The 27,883-nt window shown below is 43.4% G+C and overlaps 1 protein-coding gene across 1 annotated transcript; it reads left to right on the forward strand.

The window, feature by feature from the left end:
• Nucleotides 1–27,320, forward strand: Pole2 (DNA polymerase epsilon 2, accessory subunit). Its single transcript, XM_038336217.1, has 19 exons — nt 1–104; nt 1,831–1,931; nt 3,682–3,757; nt 4,338–4,415; nt 4,822–4,915; nt 9,750–9,824; nt 13,221–13,304; nt 13,826–13,882; nt 15,253–15,301; nt 15,924–15,996; nt 17,235–17,407; nt 17,791–17,880; nt 18,198–18,252; nt 18,675–18,734; nt 18,825–18,902; nt 20,089–20,197; nt 22,273–22,449; nt 25,470–25,537; nt 27,214–27,320. The coding sequence occupies exons 1-19, from the start codon at nt 37–39 to the stop codon at nt 27,230–27,232; spliced, it is 1,584 nt and encodes a 527-aa protein (XP_038192145.1). The 5' UTR covers nt 1–36; the 3' UTR covers nt 27,233–27,320.
• Nucleotides 27,321–27,883: the final 563 nt, after the last annotated feature.

A 27,883-nucleotide genomic window follows, 5' to 3' on the forward strand; every position in this document is an offset into this window, starting at 1 on the left:
TGGGCGGGGCCCCGGCGGTGGCGCCAAATCGCGAACATGGCGCCGGAGCGGCTGCGGAGCCGCGCGGTCTCAGCTTTTAAGCTGCGCGGCTTGCTGCTGAGAGGGTGAGTCGTAAGGCAGCCTGTCCCTCCGCAGTGCCCTGGGAGCCCAGAGACCCTTAGAACATTCTGTTATAAAAGGAGAGGTCATCTTGTGTATTTGAGGGTGCAGATCCTCCCCGAGCTTCCGCGACTCTCGCGCCCGGTGCAAATGTTACTTCCAGGCTGGGCGGAGCTTGCGCTGCCGGGGGCTCAAGAGAACCCGGGAAATGAGAGGCTTAAGGGCTTCAGATCAGCGGAGGACCCCGTCTCTGCTGGCTGAGAATCGTTTCAGTGTTACATCTGGAAGTCACAGGGAGACAGGTTAAAGGAGCGGCCTGGGTAACTCCGCCACCCATCTTGGTTTGGGATTCTAATTATTGCCTGGACGATTAAAAACTGGATAGATTTTAAAGGTGTTTTAGGTATCTTTTTATTTTTATTTTGTAGATTTCCCAAAAGGCAGTTTTTCTGGCTATAGTGTGTCTTTTTAGCTCGCTTATTATATTCTTTGCATTTTATAATACTGTAAGCGTTTTAAGTACCTGCTGAGCTCAGTGTACCTTTTTGAGTCAGCTTGAATGATCTTCTACATGCAGTTTTTGTTTTGTTTTCGTAACCTTGCGCTTTATGGAACTTTTAAGTTTAAATTTTGCCTATTAGTGTCCAAAGGTCAACCTAGGTATACCCTGGGAGAAAGTGATGGATTTAGGTGTTAATCTGACATTTGCAGTGAAGAATAATTGATCAGTTAAATCTTTTCTTTCACTAAAAGAACTATTATTAAGTTGCCGGAAGCTCATTGATTCAGTGAGACGTATATTCACATCTTCCCCGGTTTCAAGGCACCATGCGTAGAATTAAACACCATAGAACTTTACTGTAGGAAAATGGTGTTAGTTTCCCGTTGCCGTGAAACAGATTACCCTGAGATTTAGAGATTAAAACTGTACTCTTGTTTTAGCCAACATTTTCTGTGAGCCAGGAATCCAGAAAAGACTTGAGTTGGGGTTTCGGCTTTGTTCTCAAATACTCTAGATAGGATGGGGTCATCTTCGATGTCCAGGGTATCCTGCTTATTTTTTAAAAGGGTATTTTAGCTTGATCTGCTTGCAGGGATTTGTTGTTATTTTAATTGTTTGCTTTTTTTGGGGGGAGGGGTGGTTAGAGACAAGGTTTCTCTATTTTTGGAGCCTGTCCTGGAACTCGCCCTGTAAACCAGGTTCGCCTTGAACTCACAGAGATCTGCCTGTCTCTGCCCCCCAGTGCTGGGATTAAAGGCATGCACCACCGCCATCACCTGGCTTTGTTTGCTTATTTTTGAAGTTTTAAATCTTGATAGTTCAGGCTTTAGAGAGAGAACTGAGTTTTCAGTTACATTGGCTTTTAATAAAGCTTGAATTTTATAAGATTTAAATAAAAGTTTGCATCAGCTACTACCACCAAACAAAACAGTTCTATTAGCCAGTGGTGGGGGCACATGCCTTTAGTCCTTATACTTGGGAGGCAGAGGTGGGTGGATTTCTGTGAGTTCAAGGCCAGCTCTGGTCTACAGAGTGAGCTCCAGGACACCCAGGGCTACACAGAGAAACCCTGTCTCAAAAACAGTAACAATAAAAATAGGTTTATTAGCCAGGAATCAGGATATAGTTTTGTTCAGAAACTGTAGGCAAAATGAGGACCATTTGAAGGGAGGAATGAATGGGCACTTTGTGAATGCTGAGAAATTCTTGGCCTCTTCCTTCTTTCTCAGGGAAGCCACTAAGTATCTCACTGAAGCCCTTCAGTCTGTCACCGAGTTAGAGCTTGAAGAGACCCTAGAAAAGATCATCGATGCAGTTGAAAAGCAGCCCTGTAAGTCACATTTTCTGATGATGCTTAAATTGCTGTAGCTTCGTGTCCTCAGATCTAGATTTAAATGGAAATTGAGGCACTGTTTATTATGATATTCCAGAGTTCTGCGAAACATACATTGCAGTATCTTTCCCAAAGGGTTTGTCCAGTTCTGACATCAGGGTATTCTATTCCTTAAGGGCCATTTTGTAGCTTCTAATCCCCTGGGAAGGTGAAATTACTATGGTCTTTTTTCTATATTTAATTCTTAAATCTGATCTTGTCCTTTAAAGAATTATATTATTGTTATTATTTTGCGCACACACATGTGCCTGTGTGTGTGTATGTGTGTACCTATGCCACAGTATGTATGTGGAAATCAGAGGACAACTTTGGAGTGAGTCTCTTATTCTACCATGTGGATCTGAGGATCAAACTCAGGCATCAGAGTTCTGTGCCAAGTACCTTTATCTACTGAATCATGTCGCTGACCCTGATCTGATCCTTAATGGTCATTCATTTCTCTCTGCACACCTGTGACTGTCTTTTTAAGTCAGATACTCCTAAATGCGGGGGTGAGAGGGGAGACAAAAGTGAGAAGACTTAACTTGCCTGGTGTGCTGGTTAAACACTTCTGCTATTGCAGGCACCAGCCTGAGAAGAAGAAACGCTCCAGTGTTTCTATTACCCACAGGATAGGAATTGTAGCCCTCTCTCATCTTTCTACATCACATCTTCAAAGGCAGGATTTACATCAAAGGCACATTCTGTGTCTTAGTTAGGGTTTCTATTGCTATGAAAAGACACCGTGTCCACAGCAACTCTCACGAGGAAAACATCTAATTGAGGGGGCTCGCTTACAGTTTCAGAGGTTCAGTCCATTATCATCATGGCGGGGAGCATGGCAGCATGCAGGCAGATGTGGTGTTGGGGGTGTAGCTGAGAGTTCTACATCTTGCAGGCAACAGGAAGACAGCTGACTCACCGGGTGGTATCCTGAGCATAGGGAACCTCAAAGCCCGCCCCCACAGTGACACACTTCCTCCAACAAAGCTGCATCTCCTAATAGTGCTACCCCTATGCGGTTATGGGGCCAATTATATTCAAAATACTACACTCTTCCTTTAGAAAACTCCTTTACAATAAACAGTTTAGGAAATGTAATCATTAATTAATGATTAATCATTGTATGTTAGTTTCTAATGACGTGGTATTTTTGCCAGAAAACAGAGTGATTAAGGGTGCCCACTTTCTGATCAGGCCTAAGTTTGTTTTGCTTTCGAAACTGTTTTAGCTGTGTGCTTGGGTTGATACTCAGGGTTGCTCTACCGTCAATAAGAAATGGGTAGATTTAATCCCAGCACTCGGGAGGCAGAGGCAGGCGGATCTCTGTGAGTTCGAGACCAGCCTGGTCTACAAGAGCTAGTTCCAGGACAGGCTCCAAAGCCACAGAGAAACCCTGTCTCGAAAAACCAAAAAAAAAAAAAAAAAAAAAAAAAAAAAAAAAAAAAAAAAAAAAAAAAAAAAAAAAAAGAAATGGGTAGAATGAGGGGTTTTATGTGTGCGTGCGCGTCAGCCTCAAAAGTGTTGTGTTTACTGCTGTGTACTTCTATATCCAGGGTCTCCTGTAGCCCAGGATGGCCTTGAATGCCTGTTGCTCTTGCCAAATGCTAACCTGTATGTTTTGTGACTTATGCCTTCACTAACCGTCTAGGTGGCTGCTGTTGGGCCTGAGTTTTCTGAACTGTGACTTTGAACTTGCCTTTTTCAGTGTCATCAGACATGATCGAGCGGTCTGTGGTGGAAGCGGCTGTTCAGGAGTGCCGGCAGTCGGTGGATGAGACTATGTATGTGGGTCACATCAGCTCCTTCCTGCGGGAGCGTTAGCAAGGGAAAACAATGGGTGGTTAATAGTTCTACGTTAGAAGCCATCGTTACTTGTTTCATTTTAAGTGAGCCCACATTATAAATTTGATTGCTAAATGACTTGTATTTACTATTTTTTTCTAGTGAGATTATAGTATTTGTTTATTACTGACATGGTGTGTTCCCAGTCTATTTCATAGTCTGTGTGTTAAGTTAAATTGAACATCAAAATATAATTTAGTTTGGTTTGTTTGAGACATCAAAAGTATAATTTACTGTTTGGTTTGTTTGAGACAGGTCTCATTATATGGCCTAGTGCCTATTGCCTTCCTAGTGCAAGGATTATGGGGACATCACACCTGTGACTGTCGTATCTCTCGAAAGTAGTGGAATGTACAAGCTAAAAACTTTATCCTCTTATTTGTAACACTATAAAAAAGTTGGTCATGGCTTGAAGAAAATATGCAGAGTATTATATGCAAAAATTATAATGTGAATTATTACTATTTTAATTCTTTGTTTTAATAAGTTTGATCTGTGTTTTTATGGGTTGCTTTTCAGAGATCATATTTTCAATATTATTGGAGCTTTTGATATTCCGCATTTTGTGTACAGTTCAGAAAGAAAAAAATTTCTCCCGTAAGTATACCACATATCATTTGTTGATATAATTTTTTAAGATTTATTTATTTTACATGCATGAGTATTTTGTCATGAGTATAAGAGTGTGACCACATGTATGCCTGGTGCCCATGAATCTCAAAAGGGGGAACTGGATCTCCTGGAGCTGGAGTTACAGTTTTTAGCTTCCGTACGGGTACTGGGAATTGAACTTAGGACCTCTGCAAGAGCAACAAGTGCTCTTATCCACTGGGCTATCTTTCTACTTGATTAAGTGAACTTCAATTGTATAATTTTTCACAAAGTTTTATGTTTCATTTTTGATTGACCTTTGTGTTAATTTTTATAACTATATCATATATATAGTATATATGTGCACATATTCACACACATACATACTTAAGTGCTATTCCTTTTCTTCTAGCCTATCAATGACTAATCACGCTGCACCAACCTTATTTGGAACAGCGAGAGATAAAGCTGAGTTGTATCGTGAACGGTATACTATCTTACATCAGGTAAGTGGGAGTGGGGGAACTCTAGTAAATTGGGGAGAAAAAAGAGCTTTGGGAAATCTCAAGGATATTTAAAGGTTGCAATTTTGTAGATTAAAGTTGGTCATTCAAATCTGGGTTTGGTGGCTCATGTCCATAATTCCAGTATTAAAGATTGCAGAGGCAGGAAGATTGCTGCAAGTTTGAGGCCAGCCTGGTCTACACAGTGATTTCCAGACCGCTGGGACTTCATAGTAGGACCCTGTCCCAAAACAACAGAGAAGGTCACTCTGTAGACTGTTAATGGGCTCTGTGATTGACACCCCATGAGAACACAGAGATATGAAGTACATTTCCCTATAGATGTTAGGGAGTAGCCAGCACTCAGTACCTGATATTGAGATGTCAGACATTGTTTAGTGCTTTGCATGCATTTTTTTCCTTGTTTAGTCCACTAATGTGAATAGATTCGCGAATGCTAGCATTATTCCTGTTTTACAAATGAGGAAGCTGAAGGCTAGAGAGGTTTCATAACTTCGTCAAAGGGCACATGTAGAGATAGTACTCAGACCCAGCCTGTCCAAAACCTGCTATATTCCCTTCAAGCAAAGTAGAACTTTATTATGTGCTATAAAAGATATAACCAGGGAGGGCTTCATGGACACTGTGGCATTTCATATGATCCTTGTGGACATGCGTGGTGAACAAGGACACAGCAAGGGAAAATGGACTTTGTGTAGGAAACGGACAGCAAGCGAGGGTAGTGTGGAAGTGTGGTTTGCCTGCAGTCCCAGCGACATGGGGGGCTGAAGCAGGAGGATTACAAGTTCAAAGTCTCCTTAAACAACAGAGTGAGTTCAGGAGTAGCCTGAGCAGCTTGATGAGACGCTGTGTCAAAATACAAAGCAAGGGCTGGAGAGATGGCTCAGAGGTTAAGAGCACTGACTGCTCTTCCAAAGGTCCTGAGTTCAATTCCCAGCAACCACATGGTGGCTCACAACCATCTGTAATGAGATCTGGTGCCCTCTTCTGGCATGCAAGCATACAGGGAAGGAATGTTGTATACATAATAAATAATAAATCTTTAAAAAAAAAAAACAAAAAACAAAATACAAAGCAAGAAAGCCTGTGGTGCAGGGCTCACCTAGCATATATGACAGCTCTCAGGGGTTCAGGGCTCACCTCGCATGTATGACAACTCTCAGGGGTGCAGGGTTCACCCAGCATATATGACAGCTCAGGGGTGCAGGGCTCACCTCGCATATATGACAGCTCAGGGGTGCAGGACTCACCTAGCGTGTATGACAGCTCAGTGGTGTAGGACTCAGCATGTATGAGACCCTAGGTTCAAACCCAAGCACCACAAAAAGGATGAGCAAGGTTTCAAACCTCAGAGTGAAACAGGATCCTGCTAATCCATTAACACAAGAAAGGGGTTGTCTGGGGATTATGGCGAATTCAGGCGTGGAGTGTGGAGTTAAGGTTGTCAGGAGTGGATATATAAATGCAGATCAGGGGCGTGAGGCAAGGGCTGGATTGCTGAGAAGGCTCAGGAGGCATCTCCAATGAATGAAGCACTGGGGTATGAGGAAAAGACCCTGAGAGAAAGGGAGGTGAAAGAAGAAAGGTAAGAGGTTATGGCTGGGGGCACTAGGATGGTGTCATGTGGCAGGAGCACAGGGTTTGTGGGGTGGGGCTATGGCAGGTATAGAAGGTGCTAGAATGAGGTGAAGAGGTGAGTCTGAGGGTCCCTGTTCTCGGCGGCTTCCGTCACGCTGCCACCTCATCACCCTGCACTGCAGCTCTGACCCTGTCGTGGTTTGCATGGAAGTCTCGTGAGGACGGCTACTGCGGAACGGAATAGTTACTCTGATGGTTGAGTTCTCCATTGCGTGCCTTTGGCCTCATCTGTATTTCCGCCTTTCTTTCCCAGATTCTGTTGCGTTGATTGGCATGTTTATTTTGTCCCAGTGTCATGCAGGTTTTGTTACTATAGCTCTGTAGCAAAGCTGGAACTTGGTTATTGTGATAACTTCAGTATTGTTCTTGCTCAGGATTGTATTTACTGTTCAGAGATTTTGTGCTTTCATAAGAATTGTAGATTTTATTGTTTTTCTGTCATTCTGCAGATTGCTATTGGAATTTTGATGGGGTTATATTGAATCTATTGGTTGTTTTGGTAATATAGCCATTTTCACAGTATTAATTCTGCCAGCCCTTGTACATGAAACATCTTGCTATTTGAAGCCTTTCTCAGTCTCCAGGTGGATGCAGTATGTTCCTTATTCATGCCCACTGAGCGCTGCGTCTTCTGTGCAGCTGACTCGAGTTGGCCTTGCCTTGCCTTGCCTCTTCCTGCCTCATCCCTCTTTCTATACCGTGACAGGTTCCTTGTTTTTTCTTTTTTTTTTTTTTTTAACTCTGCAACATTTGCTATAGTGCTTTTTACTGAAATGTTAGCAACTGTCAGTCTGTCAGTCTCTCTCTTTTTCGTGTGTCTGAGATATGCTTTTGCTTTGTAAGGTTGGCCTCAAGTTCACTGTGTAGCCTCGGTTGACCTCAAACTGACTTTTTTCCCCCCTAACTCAAGATCTTGCTGCCCCAGGCTCCCGAGTATTGACATCAGAGGCATGCATGGCCATTCCCGGGTCCTCCTCATGTGTTCATCTTCAGTGTGTCTCTTGGCTCTTCCTTTTGAGATCCTCGATTATGAAATAGAGGGAGGAACTGAAGTTCATTCACCTTTTCATTCTATTTATGTCCCTGGAAATAAATTTGATTTTGTCATTATTCTGTTTTAGAATATTTTGCAGAGAGGGTCTCATGTTTCTCAGACTAGCCCCAAACTCACTATGTAGGGTGGTAACCTTGAACTTTTGATTTTCCTGCTTCTGCTTCAAGTCCCACTGTGGCCAACTTTCTGCGGTACTAGGGGTGAACCCAGAGCTGTGTGCGTGCAAAGCAAGCCCTGTACCGGCTGAGCCACGCCCTGTAAACTGTCATTTAAGACTGAAAAACCCAGTGACTAAAACCAAAGAAGGACCGTATTAGTTTGGCCTGTATACCAGGAAGACTAGAGGTCCGTGGTTGCACGCTTGACTGGATCCGGGTGTTCATCCAACAGCACAAGGCAGCTGTCTTTTTGGTATCTCACTTTTTTTTTCCTTTTGTTAGACTTTGTCACCACCTGTGCTGGGGACAAAAGGTGGGTGCCATGTTGAGCCTGGTGTGTTGCCAGGTTTAGGTCCTAGTACATCCTTTTTTCAAAAAAGATTATCCTTTCAAATAAGATTTCCTTATTTAATAACAGAAATGGCCACTAGTAGCCATAGCAACCGTCAGGAAGGCCCTCTTTTCCTGTAGTCCTGGCAAAAGTCTCGACTGTGTCTCTTGCCAGCCCAGCTCACTGCGCTTGCTCCTCCTTGTCCTCAGTCCCCGTCTCTGCTTCCATATTTATGCCTGGGCTGTCTCAGGTGGGGAAGGGGCAGCAGCCTGCTCAGAATGCGAGTGGATGGGCGTGGAGGGACAGTTCCCTAAACAGTTCTCTTCTAACAGCCGACCTGTGCACACCCACACTGCTGTGCTCCATCTAACAGCTGACCTGTGCACACCCACACTGCTGTGCCCCATCTAACAGCTGACCTGTGCACACCCACACTGCTGTGCCCCATCTAACAGCTGACCTGTGCACACCCACACTGCTGTGCCCCATCTAACAGCTGACCTGTGCACACCCACACTGCTGTGCCCGTGCTCCATCTAACAGCCCACCCTGTGCACAGTCACGCTAAGCTCTGTCTAGGGTGGTAGTTAATTCCGACAAGATTTGCTGTTTCCATGGTGGCTTGGCTGTAGACTGGTGGTTAATTTTGTTCGTAAGCCTGACTGGATCATTAAATGCTTAAGAATACAGCCAGATATGTTTGTGAGGGCGGCTCCAGGGAGGATAAGGGAATTATCCTCCTATCCACTCCAGAGTGAGCTGTGCCATCCACTGGCCTAAAAACAAAGGAAAACAAGGAAGCAAGCCAAGCAGCTGAGCCAGGTATTTCCCCTGCGCCTCTCCATGGTTATGGACTGTGGTTCTCAGCCGGAGTTCTCAACCACGAACCAAGTAAAGCCCTTCCCCCTTAAGATTCTTTTTATTGGACATTGGATTGCAGCAGTGGATGAGAGAATTAACTAATACAGAGCTTCCCATAACCTTCTTCCTTTGGATACCCCAATTTCTTATCCTGAAGCGTCTTGGCTCACCCTCTTTTTATCCCTTCCATATTCTCTCGGTTGGGTTTACAGTACTGTGTTGTATGGTGGTGTCGTGGTCAAGGCTTCCATTGGTGTGAAGAGACACCGCGACCATGGAAAACATTTCATTGTGGTGGCTTGCTTACAGTCCATAACTGTCATGACGGGAAGCAAGGCAGCACGCAGGCAGACGCAGTGCTAGAGAGGTAGTTGAGATCTTGACTCACAGGCACAGGAAGTGGTCCGAGACACTGGGCATGACTTGAGCATCTATGAGACCTTCAAGCCCATCTCCACACACCTACTCCAACAAAGCCATGCCTCCTAATAGTGCCATTCTCTTTGGGGACCATTTTCTTTCAACCACAGGTGACTTTTCTCTTTCTTGCTTGCTTCCAAGTTCAGGTTTTTAAATACTTTTTGTTTTAGAAGCTGCCGTAGGGGTTGGGGATTTAGCTCAGTGGTAGAGTTGCCTTGCAGGTGCAAGGCCCTGGGTTTGCAGTGGGGGGATTGCTAGGTATTTGCATTAGGGACAGTGTTTTGTCTTCAGTGTTTTAATGACTCTTTTAAATGTTTAGTTCAGTAATTCATAAGGATCTCTCTTTTTTTACAGAGGACGCACAGACATGAATTATTTACTCCTCCGGTGATAGGCTCACACCCTGAGGAAAGTGGAAGCAAATTCCAGGTTTGAGCATTGTCTTAATTATATAGGGGCTATATATATTAATACAAGTGCAATATTTATTGCTCTGTTTTTTGTACACTTCTTTCTGTGTGTGCTCATGTGTATGTGGAAGTCAGAACAACTTGCAGGAGTTGGTTCTTTATTCCACCACATGTAACCTAGGCATGGAACTCAGGTCATTAGGCTTAGAGCCAGGTGCTTTTCCCTAGTCAGCCATCTTTTTTAATTTTTGCTTTAGACAAGGTCTCCCTATGTATCCTGCCTGACCTGGCACTTGCTATATAGACAGGCTGACCCCAGACCCACCTACCTCTGCTGCCCAATGCACCCAAAAGCATGCACCACCATGCCTGGTTTATTCCTTGAATTTTAATTGAAAATAAAGCCATGTACCTGTTAAACTGGCTGTAGGCTACACGACTGTTGCTGGTAAGCGCCATGCCTAGTGCTGGGGGTTCCGTAGCTCTTCAGTAGAAGTTACTTCATCTTTGGAGCAGGCCTGGTACCGGAGAAACATCTATGTAGTCTCCAGTCCCTAGACCAGTGCCAGTCCTGCCAAGCCCTGCGCTGGCTTCCTAAGGAAGCTTTTTGTTACCTTTTGTGTTCTCACTAAACACACTGATTGTTGCACAGCCTTCTCTTGATCACCAGACCTGTAACAGTAAAATGTGCTGTATCCATTGTAAGGAAAACTTATGTATCAAAGGACATTGGTTTCGGTACCTGCCCCCCAAGTGTGCTGAGAAGCCGTGAAGAATGAGTGAGAACACAGATGGCCCTACAGGGGTAACTTGAGTGGAGGAGAGCTGAGCTGTGTGCACCTTCCGCTGTTGTAGTTTGGGAGATGATTCCACACGGCTCAGTCATTTTCGTTCAGCAGTAGGCGTGGCCTGGCCACCATTTGTCTGTGGCTGTCTCTTCCTCTCCAGTTCTCGGGACCCTGCTTAGAAGTCCTTGCTTCTTCTGTCTGGGCCTTGCCAGCGTCCTGAGGGTCAGATGGATTTTGAAGAAGTCCAGCCTCCAGTGTTCCTTCGGTTCTCTGCCTTGGTAGATCAGTTCTCGTGCTGAGGACTGTGCTAGAGGCTGAGACAGTAGCACTGGATGACGTTAAAGTCATGTTTGAGAGGGTGGTCGTCGGGCCTGTGATCCTAGCACTTGGAGGCAGGAGAGTGAGAAATTCAAGCTCATCCTCAGCTTGGTTGTGAGTTCGAAGCCGACTTGGGCTGTGTGAGACTCTGTTTCAAAAAACCAAAAGTAATGTTCAGTGATGGCACACAAAGAGAAACCACTAATAGTATTTGACAGTTTCTGCACTTAACTGTATCACAGTGTAATTTGTGTCGTTTTCAAAATCGACGCGACTCAAATTTCCCTACCAAAGTCTGTGTCACGTGTGTTAGGTTTCTGACGTCAGCTTGTGTATCCACAGCCCAAAAGCAATGCCTTCTCTCCTCTTTGTCAGAACACTTGACACTTGTGGCTATATAGTATATTGCTTTTTTCAATCTTCCTGTTTAGTTCTGTGTTTGTGATGGTTTGTTTCCTATTTAAGCAACACTTAAGAACAAGCAGAACCCCAAGTAGGCTATTTATAGAATCTGAGTGGAAAATTCCTTTTATCAACTACAGAAATAGCGTGTTTCATGCATATTTGGAGGGCTGGGGGTGGAGCTGAGTGGTCAGACACTTGCCTGGCCTATCTAAAGCCCTGGGTTTGATTCTAAACACAACAGTGTTTGTCATGCCTTTGTCCCGTGTTGCCTCATGTTGATGTTTTAAAATGGCATTCCAAATATCTACCATCAACCAAACCCAGGTCCTCTGCAAAATCAGTAACTATTCCTAATTGCTGAGCAATCTCGCTAGTTCCCCAGACTCATTGAGTTTTAAGTCATATTCCTCAAACAATGAAAGTGGGCCAGGCACGATGGTGCCTGCCATCCTGCCTCTCAAAGAGCTGAGGTGGAAGAGTAGAGAGTTTTAGCCTAGCTTTAGCAACATAGCCAGGACTCTGCCTTGAAAAGTACAAGCAGGGCTGGCGAGACAGCTCAGTGGGTAGAGGTGTTTGTCACCTCCTTGCCCACCACAGTTCGATCTGTAGGACCTCCATGGCAGGACAAACTCCCTTATAGTACCCTCTGACTTCCACAAGCGCACCACGCCACATTCCTCTCTGCAGTACACAAATGTGTGTAAGTGTAAAAAAATAATTGAAGACGATATAAATAAGTCTGTCAGTACAACTGAGCAGCTGAAGTCCTTGCTGTCAAGCCTGAGGACCTGAACTTGATGCCTTGTGGTGAAGGAGAGAATGGACTCCCTCAAGTTGTTCTCTGACCTCCACAGACTCCATGTGGATGCGTGCCCCTTGCCCCAGTATGAAAGTAATATGGTGTATGCTTATGATTCCTGCCCTTGGGAGGCTATGCTATACAAGGAGTATCAGGCCAGCTAGGCCTATACAACAACAAAACAAGCCAGGAGGTGGTGGCGCACGCCTTTAATACTAGTACTCCGAAGGCAGAGGGCAGGCTGATCTCTGAGTTTGAGCCCAGCCTGGTCTCCAGAATGAGTTCCAGGACAGCCAGGACTACACAGAGAAACCCTTTCTTGAAAAATCAAACCAGACCAAAACAAACAACAAAAACACAATTTTTTTGGGGGGGGGGGGGTGTTGAGACATTGTTTCTCTGTAGCTTTGGAGCCTGTCCTGGAACTAGCTCTTGTAGACCAGGCTGGCCTCAAACTCACAGAGATCTGCCTGCCTCTGCCTCCCGAAAAACACAAATATTTAATGTCCACAATAGTATGTCATGAAGCTTTAGCCATTGATAACCATCTGAATGAATTATATTTCTCCTCTTTAGTGTGTGTTGTTTTGTTTTAAGATTGTATATTTGGGACTAGAGAGATGGCTTAGAGGTTCAGAGCAGGGGCAGCTCTTCCAGAGGCCCTGAGTTCAATTCCTAGTAGCCACATGGTAGCTCACAACCACCTGCGATGAGATCTGGCGCCCTCTTCTGGGCTGCAGGGACACATGCAGGCAGAACACTGTACACATAATAAACAAACAAACAAAACAAGGTTTAAAAAAATAAACCAAAGATTGTGTGTTTGTAGCTGGACTGGTGCCGGAACTCACTGTGGTCCAGGCTGGCCTCAGACACATCTTTCCTCCTTAGGCATGAACCCATGCTTGACATCTTTGGTTACATTTTTGGTCATTACACATTTAGCTTTTTGTGGGACGAAACTTGCAGATTATTCTTCCTACTGTAAAGCAGATGTATGTAGTAACCTTTACTCAGCATTTACTTGTCTATTAGAAAATGAGACCATGCTTTTTATTGTTCCGAATTTATTCTCTCTCTCTCTCTCTCTCTCTCTCTCTCTTAGCTTAAAACAATAGAAACTTTACTGGGCAGTACAAGCAAAGTCGGCGACGTGATTGTCCTTGGAATGATAACCCAGCTGAAAGAGGTAAGTTAAGACTGACATGTTCCTTTTTACTTTTGGACTTGAGTTGGCCGTGCATTTTTATAAAACCCTAGGAACACAGTCTCTACAGAAAGCACAGAAGTGTACCTTCTCACCGGTGTCCGCTCCTGCGACGTTGGTGGGACAGACTGACCAGGTGTTCAATTTGCATAGCCTCCGGGTAGACCCCAGGTGACCCCTGCTTAAACTGACTCTGGGTTTCTGAATGAGCCAGCTGCTGACCACATCCTGGTGCCCTGGAGATGCTGGTCATTCTCTTGGCTGAAGGCATCTGGGGAGGCCGAATGGCAACCACCCAGGTTGTCCTTGTCAGCCCGTGGTCTGCAACAGCTGTCCTTAGTGCCCGTGAGTCTCCAGTAAGCAATTAGTGAGTCTGAGGTTGCCAAGAAACAAATGCAGGGGTGTGGGCTCAGTTTTTACGCCTACAGATCCACTTCTCTCTCGTTTGTTGTCGTGTTCATTTTTACACCAATGTGAGTCTGTTTCGTTTCATTCTGTTTCAGGGGAAATTTTTCCTGGAAGATCCTACTGGGACAGTACAGCTGGATCTTAGTAAAGCGATATCCTTAAAGAAAAAAAATTCTGACCATTTTTGGTGATGCACGCCTTTAAACCCATCACTTGAGAGGCAGAGGCAAAGGTGGATCTCTATGAGTTTGAGGCTAGCCAGGTCTACAGAGTGAGTTCCAGGACAGCCAGAGCTGCACAGAGAAACCCTGTCTTAAAAAACCAAAATAGAAATTCTGAGTCGGGTGAGGTGGCATGTGCCTTGGATTCCAGCTCTCTGGAGATAGAGGCAGGCCAATCTCTGTGAGTTTAAGGTCTATATAGTGAGCTCCAGGCCAGCCAGGGCTACATAGTGAGACCCTGTTTCAAAAAAAAAAAAGAAAGAAAGAAAGAAAGAAAGAAAGAAAGAAAGAAAGAAAGAAAGGAAGAAACAAACAAACAAACAAACAAACAAACAAACTCAGGGCTAATGAGATGGTTCAGTGGTTAAGAGCCTCTGCCGCTCCTCTAGGATCTGGGAAATTACCAGCACCCACATGGAAGTGCACAACCATCTGCAACTCCAGTTCCAGGGGATCTGCTGCCCTCTTCTGGTCGCCTCAGGCAACAGCATGCATATGATGTAGAGACATGCAGGCAGGCAAAACACCCAAGCATATAACACAGAATAAAGTAAGACATTTTTGTCTCTGCTACAGACCTGGGAGTTTACCTCCTTGGGAGAGCACCTGTGTAGCACCAAAAACATATTAAATACATAAGTAAATATAATTATTAAGTTACGTGAACTGGGGAAAATGCTTTTATATCATTCTTAAACTTGTCTCTGGGTTTCCACTATAACTTCTATGTGCTGGAAACATGGGAATGCAGACAGACTCTTAGAGATTAAAGTCCCTTAAGAAATTTATAGCATGCGGAGAATGACCTATACATCGTTGTGGAGTTTTTATTTTATTTTATTTTTTAATTTAAAATTATATTTGGGGTGTGTGTGTAATGTGTACCCGTGTATATCATGGTGTGTATGTGAACGTCACAGGACAGCTTGCAGGGATTTGTTCTCTCCTACCACGCAGGTGCTGAGTGTAGAACGCAGTCTTGCCAGTGCGTGTCTTTACCTGCTGAGCCATCTTGCCTTCCTGCAGTTTATTATTTAAAACTCCTTGCAGGGCCTGGCATGGGTGCTCACTTGTAAGCCTAACACTCGGAAAGCTGAATTTTAAGGGATTTGAGGCCAGTCCCAGCTACATGTCTCAACTTTCCCTAGCAACGGACACCCTTCACCCCATAACACCAGAACAACCCCCTAAGAGAAATCTAAAACAACCCAGCAAAGCTACCTGAGCCTTGGGGCTCAGGCTGTATGTTGGCGTCACTACAGTTCCCAACACAGTCGTGAACTTCCTCAGCTACTCTGCACCAGTTCCACAGCGGCTTGTACACCGAGGCGTGCTTTGTCCTGGCTGAAGGTAAGCGCATGCGTCCTGCCGTGCCCTTGCTGGACAGTAAAACTCCTACTTGAGGATGACCCCTCATGGTAGAGTTCCAGCCGGCAGTCACAGTGAGCCGGCAGTCACAGTGAGCCGGCAGTCACAGTGAGCAGGTGACCTCGGCATGATGAGCAGGTGACTTTTAAACAGGCCATTAGAAAGCTTTCTGGGCTGAGGAAAAGGCCTTGAGATTAGACAGTGGAGGAACTGCACGACCATGTGTACTGGAAACCACCCATGTGCAGGCTGTGTGATGCGTGAGTCACAGCTTGTAAAACTGAAAAACCTTTGAACTTCATACAGAGTCACACAACCATGTCTTACCCAGGTAGCTGCTCTCTCTGCACTCCAACGTGTGCTCTGAATCCCCCTGCCCCACACCCCTCTCCACCCTTGTTGAGATGGGGTATGCTCATTAAATGTAAATAAAATGCTTATAAAATTTGGACTGTCTGTGGCTCTAGAGTTGGATATCTCAGTAAGATCAGTGACTTCTGTAATCTAATTCATTGCTTTATGTGGCATGGATTTGTCTTTTCAGAAAAAGGTAACTGAACAGATAAAAATGAGTTGTTACTCATTTATTTTCCTGTTTTTTTAGGTTGGTTTGAAGACCAAGTGTTTCATGTCAATGCCTTTGGATTTCCACCCACTGAGCCCTCTAGTACCACAAGGTATTAAATACTTGATTTCTGTGCTGCAGGAATGTATATACTGGCAATGGTGAACGTAACTAGCGTATCTCAGCCACTACAAGGCGTCAGGCTTTGTGTTGAAATGGAGCAAGCAATAGAAGCTGACCTGTCTTAGTCTAGGAGATCCCATGCCTTCTTTAGGTCTCCACAGGTACACTCTCATGTGGCATACATTCTCTGTCTGTCTGTCTGTCTGTCTCCCCCACCCACACACACGTACACAAACACACACATAAATACTCAAATAAAAATTTTTTAAAGTGAATAAAGGAAAAAATAGAATATAAAGGCATAAAAAGAAAAATGAATTTAATGAACCTATTCTTTGTGTTCTTATTTATGTAGCTATATAAATTACCTACATAAATAATTCTCCTTATTGATGGAGTCTAGTCCACATCTCTGTCAGTGTGCAGTGTGTGGCCCCATGGTGCACAGAAGAATGAAACAAAATGAGTTGGCAGGCATTGGGGAAGCCCAGGTAGATGGTAACACTGGCCTCTTGTTTCAGACAGAAGGGGTAGGGCAAGGACCTCAGTCCCGGACCAGCTAGGGGAGCAGCTAAGGGGAGACTTCAACTGCCCCGTTGGCACTGACGTGTGCTGTTGTCTTAACCCTTCCTGAGGAGACTTGATAGGGCAGCAGTGGCAGGCCAGAGTAACAGCTGTGCTCACAGCTGCCCGGTGCAACAGTGGTTTTGTTACACTCATAGAATCATGGGTCACCCAGCATGGATGATGACTTCCCCATAAGGCTTCCCCATAATTGCACAGATAGAGTCAATTCTCCCCGCTCTCCCCAGTTAACTTTACACCTCCCGTATGCGCCGGTACCTCCCAAGACTGTAACCGGGGCAGGATTCCACACAGCAGTGAGCAGTGTCTGGGAGTTCCAGGGAGGGTCTGTTTCCTGGCCCCACCCCCTCCTGTGAAAACCGCCAGTAGACCCGACCTTGTTGATGGTCTCTTGACAGTTTTGTGGATAATCACAGCCGAGCTGATTAAAATCGAGGTGGCTGCTGTGCTCTGAGGACAGCTTTTGAAGCGTTCATACTGAATATTCCTATTATAGCTTATTTTCATGTGTATGTGTATGTTTTAAATAATTTGCAGGCAAAATACTTCATCTCTGGAATACTGTGTTGGATGATTGTGTGTCTGGTACAGTTTTACTTTCTCGGTGAGAAGACATGGTATAATTGTGTTATAATTATATAGGGCGTACTATGGAAATATTAATTTTTTTGGAGGGCCCTCTAATGCGTCAGTGAAGACTTCTGCCAAGCTGAGACAGCTGGAGGAGGAGAACAAGGACGCCATGTTTGTGTTTGTGTCTGACGTTTGGTTGGACCAAGTGCAGGTGTTGGAGAAGCTTCACATCATGTTCTCTGGTACGTGTTATTTCTATTCCCTCCTGAACTGTTCTGAGGGATTGTGTCCTAAAGCTAAATGTTTGCCATACTGTTGTGGTAGAGTGCATCTGTGGGCCCTGTGACATGGGAGCCTGGGGTGGGGGCTTGAGCCACGATTAGAGATCAGTCTGGGCAACGTAGGCAAACTTCTTTAAGAAAGAAAATAGAACCAACCCAAAGCTTTCACAGATAGCCAGCCAGATGTGGTGACGCATGCCCTTGATCCCATTACTTGGAAGGCGGAGGCAGGCGGATCTCTGTGAATTGCAGCCTAGCTATATAGTGAGATTCTGTCTCAAAAATAATAAAGTTAATAAAGCAAAATGTTCTGCCATGAAAAACTATGTTCTTTTATCCGCTAGGTTATTCACCGGCACCTCCAACCTGCTTCATTCTGTGTGGTAACTTTTCATCTGCACCCTATGGAAAAAATCAAGTTCAGGCTTTGAAAGGTATTGAGGCTCTCATTTGTTTATAAGAGTGTTTCTAAGACGGTGACGCACACCTTTAATACCAGAACTCAGGAGCAGAGGCAGACTCGTCTCTGTGAGTTCAAGGCCAGCCTGGTCTACAGCGTGAGCCCCAGGACAGCCAAGGCTGCACAGAGAAACCTCTCTCAAAAACAAAACAAAACCCAATAATTATTGAGTGCTTCTATATTTATATAAAGTATATTGATAAATTATATATAATATTTTAATTTTGTTCAAGAGATATATGGTTGTATTTAATTAACTATAACAAATTAAATATCTTTAAATTTTTTTAGACTCCCTAAAATCTTTGGCAGACATAATATGTGAATACCCAAGTATCCACCAAAGGTAAAGATCTCTGGCTACCTTTTTTGTTTTTAACCCAAAATAGTTTTTTTTTTTTAAACTTGAATAATGAAGTTTATATCAATGATATAAAGAAATTGCCTGTAGAAAGAGTAAAAGTTGAGAGTATTAAAAGATCCCGGGATAAAAGTCTCATCATTGTGTTTGTTACTCTGCTCTCTGGATTTATGGTGAGACAAAACTTAGACGGGAGAGCGGCTTTTAGCAGTTTATTAAAATGCATGAAATAAAGAATAATTGTAGGTAGGCATGATGGCATCCAGTACTGGGGAGACTGAGGCAAGAGGGTTGTAGATTCAAGGCCAGGACTGTTTAGCAAGGCGTCTGTAATCCAGCTGAAGGCAGTGACTTGGGGCAGTGTCGCACGCGTTATTTCTAATGGCTGATGTCGCATTTCCTTACAGTAGCCGCTTTGTTTTTGTTCCTGGTCCTGAGGACCCTGGATTTGGTTCCATCTTACCAAGGTAATCTTTGTTCACACCTTTTTTCTCTTTTTGGCAGTCAAGAGGATTGTGTAAACTTTGTAAACATGTCGTCTCACGTTGTCCTCCCAGGCCTCCGCTTGCTGAGAGTATCACGAAGGAGTTCAGAGAAAGGGTGCCATTTTCAGTGTTCACTACTAACCCGTGCAGGTAGGTCGCAGGGTTTTGTGTTGAACTTCTTAAGTTCCATTTAACAAATATTCTAATTTATTTCTGAAATATGAGTAAATCTAAAAAGAAAATTCGATTTTGGAGTTCTCAAGGTTTGGAAAGTATTTTAACTTTGTTCAAATCCTTAACTGATAGTGAATTTATGGTCTCTGGGTTGTCCAACATTATTTCTAGCTGTCACATGAACCCCAGGCTTGTGGGCCTGGATGTCCAGTAGATAAATGACAGCCCCTATCCTTCCCCAAGCTGCCATCTCTCACCTATTCTGGGGCCATAAGTTTCCCTTACACGTGGTTTTTAAGGTAGCCCTATCTACTTCACGGTTCACCTTTGACCTCTGTGACCCACCATCTTCTTTAATCTGGATCAGTAACGTCTACACTGGTCTCTGGTTTCTACTCTTCCCCCTGTGTAGTCTGTTTTTAACACAAGACACCCTATCATGTCGTCCCCGTGTTAAAGATGGGGTCTCTCCTGCCATTGGCAGCAGTCCGCACCCATGCAGTGTCCTCCCTGCATGACGTGCCATTCCCACTTAAATTTCCTCTCCCAGTTACTGCCTTCCCTCCAGCCTCTGCGCCCCTAGCCTGCGAGCACACCCCAGTCTTAGGTGCCTCTTCCCCTGCCCGCAGTGCCTCTCTTCCAGAGGTCTTAGGTCACTGCCTGATGAGCCTTCCCCGCTTTAACTCTGTCTTAATCCCCAGCCTTCTAAACCCTTTCCTCCTCAAGTATGATTCCGCTTCGCCTTTCTCTCCTTTCAACATACATCACTCTTTAATTTCTCTGCCCTCTTCCCCTGTGAGAATGTCAAGTAGAGAAGACTCATGTCTTTTTCTTCTGTTCTGCTCACTTACCTTGTGCATAGCGTTGGGTACACATTAAGAGCTTAGTAAAGGGCTGGGAACACATCTCAGTGGTAGAGTGCTTTTTTGGGAAATGTAAGGGCGAGAGAGAGAGAGAGAGAGAGAGAGAAAGAGAGAGAGAGAGAGAGAGAGAGAGAGAGAGAGAGAGAGACAAATAATTAAATTGGAGAAGAGATGAGGTAGCCTGGTTGAATTTCTGCTGTGGTGACCATTAAGAAATGCAGTGGGGAATATTGATATTAAAAGACTTAAAATTATTTTTTCCCAAGGAAGTCAAATATTCAACTACTGCTTTATTTCAGAATTCAGTATTGTACACAAGAAATTATTATCTTCCGTGAAGACTTAGTAAATAAAATGTGTAGAAACTGTGTCCGTTTTCCTAGTAGCAATTTGGATATTCCTACTCATGTAAGTAGTCTCCTTGACAAACTATCTTTTGCTTTATATTTATTTATTAATTTGTATATATGGGTGTTTTACCTGCATGTTGTGTATTGAGCCGTGGTTGTGCCTGATGCCTATGGAGAGGGCATTGGATCCCTTGAGGCTGTAGTTACAGAGGGTTGTGAGCCTACATATGGGTGCTGGGAGTCGAACCCTGGTCCTGTACAGGGGCCACAGTGCTCCTAACCACCGAGTCAGTACTCCAGCCCTTGGTTTTCTTTTAAAAGTTTTACTTTTTAGTTTTGTCATTTATGTGTGCATGTCTTTGTAAGCATATATTCACATGCATGTGCCAGTGCCCATGGAAGCCAGGAAAGGGCACTGGGCCCCTTGGAGCTGAGTTACAGGAGCTGGCAAGCAGTCTGATATGGTACTGGCATCTGAACTTGGGCCCTCATGATTGCTTAACCACTGAACCATCTCTTCAGCTCTTGTGGGTTTTTTGTTTTATTAAACTATTTTGTTTGTTTTTGTTTTTTCTTTTCAAGACAGTTTCTTTTTGTAGCCCTGGCTGTCCTGGAGTTCACTAAGTAGACCAGGCTGGCCTCGAACTCACAGAGATCTGCCTGCCTCTGCCTTCTGAGAGCTGGAATTAAAGGCGTGCACCACCACTGCCTGACTTATTGAACTATTTTAAATGTTGCATTTTATGAACTTTGTTAAGCTACTTGTTTTTTGCTTATAGTAATGGAGTTCTGTTCTTATGTCTGTGGCTTTCTACTGAAGAACCTCGAGACAGAGATGGAGGCCAAGCAAGCCAGGGCTTTCCCCTAGCACTTAGATTTACTTCATCATATGTGTATTTTTTTCAGAAGGTATTCGTATTTGGGGCTGGAGAGATGGCTCAGTGGTTGAGAGCACTGACTTTTCTTCCAGAGGACCTGGGTTCAATTCCCAGCACCCACATGGTGGCTCACAACTGTCTGTAACTCCAGTTCCAGGGACCTGACACCCTCACACAGACAAAACACCAATGCACATAAAAAAAATTTAAAGATGTTTATATTTCTCGTGTTTATTATGTGTTTCATATGCTATGTCCACATCAGGAAGATATGAGTGTTTATCTTGTGAATTCATAGTTCCTAGATATATAGTTGTTACTAAGAGGTATGGAAGGAAATCATTTTTATTTGTTATAAAAAGTGTTTTTTGTCTTACCGGTAGCCCAGGCTGACTGGCTACTGACTTGTGACTTACACTAGAAAGATGTTATTTTTACTTGTGTTTTGTGTGTGTGTGTGTGGCGGGGGTGGAAAGGAGTACGCACATGCATGGCACACGTGGAGGCCAGAGACCAGCTTTCCAAAGTCAGTTCTCTTTCTGCCTTTGCATGGGCAGTGCACCCAGCTCAAGTCACCAGGCTTGCATTATGGGTGGCAAGCCCTGTACCGGTACACTGAGAGATCCTACCAGCCCTGAGATTATTAGAATCGTGATTTTTCTTTTTTTTTTTTTAAAAGATGTGTCTTACTGAGTTACCCAGGCTGGCCTAAAATCCTCTTAGCCTCCTCTGTAGCTGGCATAGCTACCCTATCATGTCCAGCAGTATCAAATTGTTATTATTAGTTATTATTATTTTAGATTTTTTTTTTGAGGCAAAGTCTCCTGCTGTAGCCCAGGCTGGCCTTAAATTCATGGCAATGCTCAGCCTCGTAATTGGTAGTACAGATTACCATACCTTTTAAATCTTTTTAATGAGTTGAATTGGTAAATGACTTTATATGTGTGCTTGATTCATAATGGTTAAAGGGAGGGGCGGTGTTATGAACAGTGACATTAAATGAAAACTTAGATTGTTTTTCCTAGAATATGGGATAATTTCACTCTAAGAGCAATGTTTATTGATGTTCTGTGATTCAGGACTTCCTTGTTATATAAATATTTTTGTAAAATTTTTCCAAATTTTGGTATTTTGTAAAATTTACAAGATTTCGTAACTAGATCTTCATGGAAATCAATGTTTTATTTAAACTCCTTGCTCCACTGTTTTTGTGTGCACTGATGAACTGTTTTGCTCTGTTTGTGCTCTGTTGTAGTTTGTCAAGACAGTCTTATCTCAGGGACATCTGACTCCTCTACCCATCTATGTCTGCCCTGTCTACTGGGCATATGATTACACTCTGAGAGTGTACCCTGTGCCCGACCTGCTGGTCATCGCAGACAAGTATGACCCGTTCACTGTGACCAACACGGAGTGCCTCTGCATGAACCCTGTAAGGATGTCGTGGATGCTCAAGACAATAGTGCATTTTCTTTCTTCTCTCTAATTTTCAAAACTACCTCTTGTGTGTCCATGTGTGTGACAGGGTGTGTGTTTCCGTTTGTGTGTGTGTGTGTGTGTGTGTGTGTGTGTGTGACAGGGTGTGTATATCATGGTGAGAGTCAGTTCTCTCCTTCCACCATGTGGGCCCCAAAGATGGACCCAAAGTTGTCAGGCTCAGCAGCAAGTACTTTACCTGTTGAGCCATTTAGCACCCTATAGCACATTTCTGTGAATTTATATAGAGCATAAAATCGTCATTGTGATAAAATATATAACTAGTCCAGCACCGATATAGTTTAGTATACATAGAAGATTTCCAGATTCTCAGTATGTGACATAACTATAAAGTATTCTAATTTTCTTTTGTTGTTTTGTTTTGCTTTTTGTTTTTTAGAGACAGGGTTTCTCTGTGTAGCTCTTGCTGTCCTGGAACTCACTCTGTAGACCAAGCTGGCCTTGAACTAAGAGATCCACCTGCCTCTGCCTCTCAAGTGCTGGGACTAAGGCTGTGCACCACCACCACCTGGCTTAAATTTTTAAATAACAAGCAGACCAAAATATGAAATCAAATAAGTATTTTTTCCTTTCAATGTAGCAAAGTCACACACACTGGGCAATCCCCTTTGGGAACTGCTTCCAGATCCTATAGCCATTTCCTTAACCTTGTTGATGCTTCTCTTTTGAGAACTGTGACTTGTAGAAACTGCCCAAATGCCCAATCCAAGCCTGGATGGATGAGATTACATTATGATGCACGGAATTTCATTTTTATACAGAACCTTAAAACTACTCTAGAATGTTCAAACTGCTTCAGTGTCTGGATATATGATTGGCTTTAGTACTTGGAAAATATATACCAACCACACAGATAATCATGTAAACATAGTTTATATCAAACAGAATATTGTCTTTATTAGTGCTATGCTTGTTTTGATAGCAGGCAGGGTATCATTGTGTAGTCCTGGAACCCTGTATAGACCAGGCTGTCCTTAAACCCAGAGATCCGCCGGCTTCTTCTTCCTGAGTGCTGGGATTAACAGTGTGCCCTACTACACCTGGCTCCTTTGTGAGTTTTAGTCTGCGTGCTGATTCTTAGGAGTTTTAAATCTGAATACTTCTTTGTTTCATCTGGGTTACATCTAGAAGCATGACTTGGACTGGTTGTTTCTGTGTGGCTTTCTCTACACAGGACTTATCAACCTTGGCACTTTTGCATCTTGGACCAAGTAATTCTTGGCTGTAGGGGATTTCCTGTGCAGTGTGGGAAACTCGGCATCATCCTTGCATCCTCCTTGCATCCCACTGGATGCTGATACATTTTTCACGTGTGACGATTATAAGTATCCTTAGATGTCTGAATGTCTCTCTTTTTTTTTTTTTTGGTTTTTCGAGACAGGGTTTCTCTGTAGCTTTGGAGCCTGTCCTGGAACTAGCTCTTGTAGACCAGGCTGGTCTCGAACTCACAGAGATCCGCCTGCCTCTGCCTCCCGAGTGCTGGGATTAAAGGCGTGCGCCACCGCGCCTGAGGGACAGTGATCCTTGGTTGGGAATCATTCTCTAAGGATCAGAATACTTAACACACTTGGCTTCATTGCATGACTTTTGTGGTCTGGTTTACCCAGTCTCTTTCTTTCTTCTTCCTTCCTTTTTTTAAATATTTCTATGTATAAATGTTTGGCTTCCATGTATGCATGTGCATCATGTGTGTGACTGGTGCCCGAGGATGTCAGAAGAAGGCATTGGACTTCCTGGAACTGGAGTTATAGATGACTGTGAGCTGCCACCTGGGTCTGGGAATTGAACCTGGTTCCTCTGCAAGAGCAGCCAGTGCTCTTCACAGCTGTGCCATGTGTCTAGCCCCTCAGTCTTTATTACGTTCAAGTATCCTTTCACAATGAGACTATTTCATCATTGGTTATTCTCTTTAGACATCTGTTATATCTTTGAACACTTTTGTAGTTGATGCTATTTTTAAAAACAACTTACCAAAGGGTTTTCCCACTCTTTGAAGTGTACAAACAACTCCTACAGCATCATTCTCTTATTCATACGTTTTGGTCAGCTTCAAAACTTGGCTTTGATATTGATTCATTACTTTTTTCTCTCTTAAAAAATGATTTGTTGGACAGTGGCGGCATATACCTTTAATCCCAGCACTTGAAGGCAGAGGCAGGCGGATTTCTGTGAATTTGAGGCTAGCTTGGTCTACAGAGAACAGGACAGGCTCCAGAGCTACATAGAGAAACCCTGTCTTGAAAAACAAAGAAAGAAAAAGATTCTTATTTTTTAGTTCTACGTGTCTGTGTGGCTATGTGCATTTGAGTGCAGGTGCCCCCAGAGACCGGGGGTGGGGGTCAGATGCTCCTGAAGCTGGAGTGGTTTCGAGCCACCTGAAGTGGGTGCTGGGAATTGAACTTGAATCCTCTCGAAGAGCAGTATATGTGCTTAACCGTTGAGCCATCTTTCCAGCCCCATCTTTTTCCTTGTTTCATCTTGGTACTTACAGTACTGAGTGCTTGCTTTAGGCCAGGCATTGAATCAGGGCTTCAGACAGACTGAAAAACTTGAACCTCTGCGGTAACTTAGGGCTGCATCATAGACAGTCGCTTGTAGTTCCTGCTCAGTGGTGCCGGGGCACTCTGGAATCCTGCCATCGAGGGGAGAGGCAGGGAAGACTCCTTGAACACAGTGTCTGTCTTCTGTGCATGTTTAATATTTCATAGGACTCCGGTTTCCACACTGAGCCATGCCAGAGCATTTCCAGGGACGCTTATCGCCAGAAAACTGGTCAGCTTAAAAAGACTACTCGATTGTGACATTTTATAGTGACCTCTAAAAAAACCACACTAACATCTATTTTATTGTCACATCTTATAATTTTAAATTATGGCTAAGAAATGTGATTCTGAAAATAGGGATTATTTTTTTACAAGTCAAATAGTCACTTAATGGACATTTTTGTCTCTAAAGGGCTCTTTTCCAAGAAGTGGATTTTCATTCAAAGTTTTTTACCCTTCCAGTAAGACCGTGGAAGACAGGTGAGCTTGGCTTTCTCTTGCTTTTCTATTGCTGAAAGTCATATTTGTTAGGTATGGTTAGATTTTCTGTGTATGTCTGCAGTGGCCTACTGAGAATGCTTTAGGCTAAGTTCTTGCTTGGTTTGTTTCTGTTGATAAGAACTTTTTCAGTGACTTCTCAGGCTGGCAACTGAGGATGCTTCCTACTCCTCCCATAGGTCGGTCCTGTCTTCCTCAGGACTGTTCTCAAGGTCTAGGCAAACTAAATTGGCAGCAATGTAGAGAGACGCGAGATGTGTGTAGTGATGGGTTCAAAGGTCAGAGATGGGAACTCACCAGGTGAGCACGGTACCAGAAGAGGGTGTCAGGTCTCCTGGATGGAGTTATGGGCCTCTGTGTGCTGCCTGATGTGGGTGCTGGGAACTGAACTCTGGGCCTCTGCAAGAGCATCAAGTGTTTTAAGCCATTTCTCCAACTCCCAAGCCACTTTTTTTTTTTTTTAAAGGATCTCACTATGTAGCTGGGATTAAAGGCATGTGCCACCATACCCAGTTTTTTTAGTACATTTTTTTTTTGTTGTCTTTTGGGTTTTTTTTTTTTTTTGTTTGTTTGTTGTTTTTTTGAGACAGGGTTTCACTGTAGCTTTGGAGTCTGTCCTGGAACTAGCTCTAGTAGATTAGTCTGACCTCGAACTCACATAGATCCACCTGCCTCTGCTCCCATGTTCAGGCATTAAAGACGTGAGCCACCACTGCCTATATTTTTTGTTTGTTTGTTTGAGTACATATTTTTAAAGCACACCCTTCTCCCCCAGTTTACACTGCTGTAGATTGAGCTCGGGGTCGTGGACATACTAGGTGAGCATTTTACCAGTTAGGTGTGTGCCCACCCCTTGTGTTTAGAGGGTGGCACAGGCTGGCTGGACTCTCAGCTCTACCTCAGCCTCCAGAATGCTGGAATTGTGGGTCATATCACACTCGGCTTTCATTTCCTTTGAGTGGTTTTGTTTGAACCAGTCTTAGCTGGCTTAAAACTTACTGTGTAGCCCAGGCTGGTCTTGGAACTTGAAGCAATTCTTCCTTTTTTTAAAAAATATTTATTTATTTATTTATTTATTTATTTATTTATTTATTTATTTATTATGTATACAATAGTCTGTCTTTGTGTATGCCTTCAGGCCAGAAGAGGGCACCAGACCCCATTACAGATGGTTGTGAGCCACCATGTGGTTGCTGGGAATTGAACTCAGGACCTTTGGAAGAGAAGGCAATGCTCTTAACCTCTGAGCCATCTCTCCAGCCCCCTTTTTTTTAAAAAATATTTATTTATTTATTGATTGATTATGTATACAATATTGTCTGTATGTATGCCTGCAGGCCAGAAGAGGGCACCAGACCCCATTACAGGTGGTTGTGAGCCACCATGTGGTTGCTGGGAATTGAACTCAGGACCTTTGGAAGAACAGGCAATGCTCTTAACCTCTGAGCCATCTCTCCAGCCCCAATTCTTCCTTTTTTTGGTTAGACTACCTTTATAAAGATGTATCCTTTAAGGAGAACAGGTTCGATGTGAGACATATGTTTAGTGTTTTCTCTTGAATTTGTGTATGTATTGATAGATCTGTCTTTAAACATAACAGAACTAAGTATTAAGAAATGAGTGATAATGTTTAATTTAATTTTATTTTTCTATTTCAGCAAACTTCAGGGCTTTTGAGACTCATGAGAATAAAGGAAATGAATTTTCTTATTTTTATCTTGTGTAATTTGTATATTAAATTGTAATAAAATTATGGCAGACCTTAGAAAGTTCAGCACAAGTTGTATTTAATAAAATTTGATGTTATATTACACTTCAGAAAGTTTTATAGAAAACTATTTTCTCTGCAGTCTCTAAAACATGTAGATATTTTCAAAATGTAGCGATTACATATTTGTGCTTGTTTATTTCCATGTTACTCACAATCCGTTCATTTTAGAAAATAAGTATTTAACATTTTGAGAAGCTTTTCAGTCTAACTTGGGTTATTGGCACCATAATTGTAATAATAAATTCACACGTAAAAATTCTTTTTACAAAGTTGAGAAAAATTTGTTTTGGGGTGTTGGTATTGTATTTACAACATAATTATCCATAACTGTCTTTTGGCAGTGGAAATTTTTAATTATCATTCCCATAGTCTTTATACTTATAGAACATAAGGTTTTTGTTTAGTTTTTGGCTTCTCTGGGGATTGAACCCAGGACCATCCACACTGCTAGGTGAGCACTGCACGACTGAGCGACACCTGGAGATGGTGGTCTGCTTTGAATCACCTGTTTCACTGTTCTGTGTGAAGACAGACTGTAAGTGGCTGGACACCAGAGG

Source organism: Arvicola amphibius, chromosome 7, assembly GCF_903992535.2.
Source record: "Arvicola amphibius chromosome 7, mArvAmp1.2, whole genome shotgun sequence".
Classification (NCBI taxonomy): Eukaryota; Metazoa; Chordata; class Mammalia; order Rodentia; family Cricetidae; genus Arvicola; species Arvicola amphibius.

Bases quoted from the DNA above. Each gene is read 5' to 3' on its own strand.
- Pole2 (XM_038336217.1), top strand. From the start codon at position 37: ATGGCGCCGGAGCGGCTGCGGAGCCGCGCGGTCTCAGCTTTTAAGCTG. The intron at 15,302-15,923 runs GTAAGCGCATGC...CTGTTTTTTTAG, and splicing joins GTGCTTTGTCCTGGCTGAAG to GTTGGTTTGAAGACCAAGTG. The intron at 18,735-18,824 runs GTAATCTTTGTT...TTGTCCTCCCAG, and splicing joins TTTGGTTCCATCTTACCAAG to GCCTCCGCTTGCTGAGAGTA.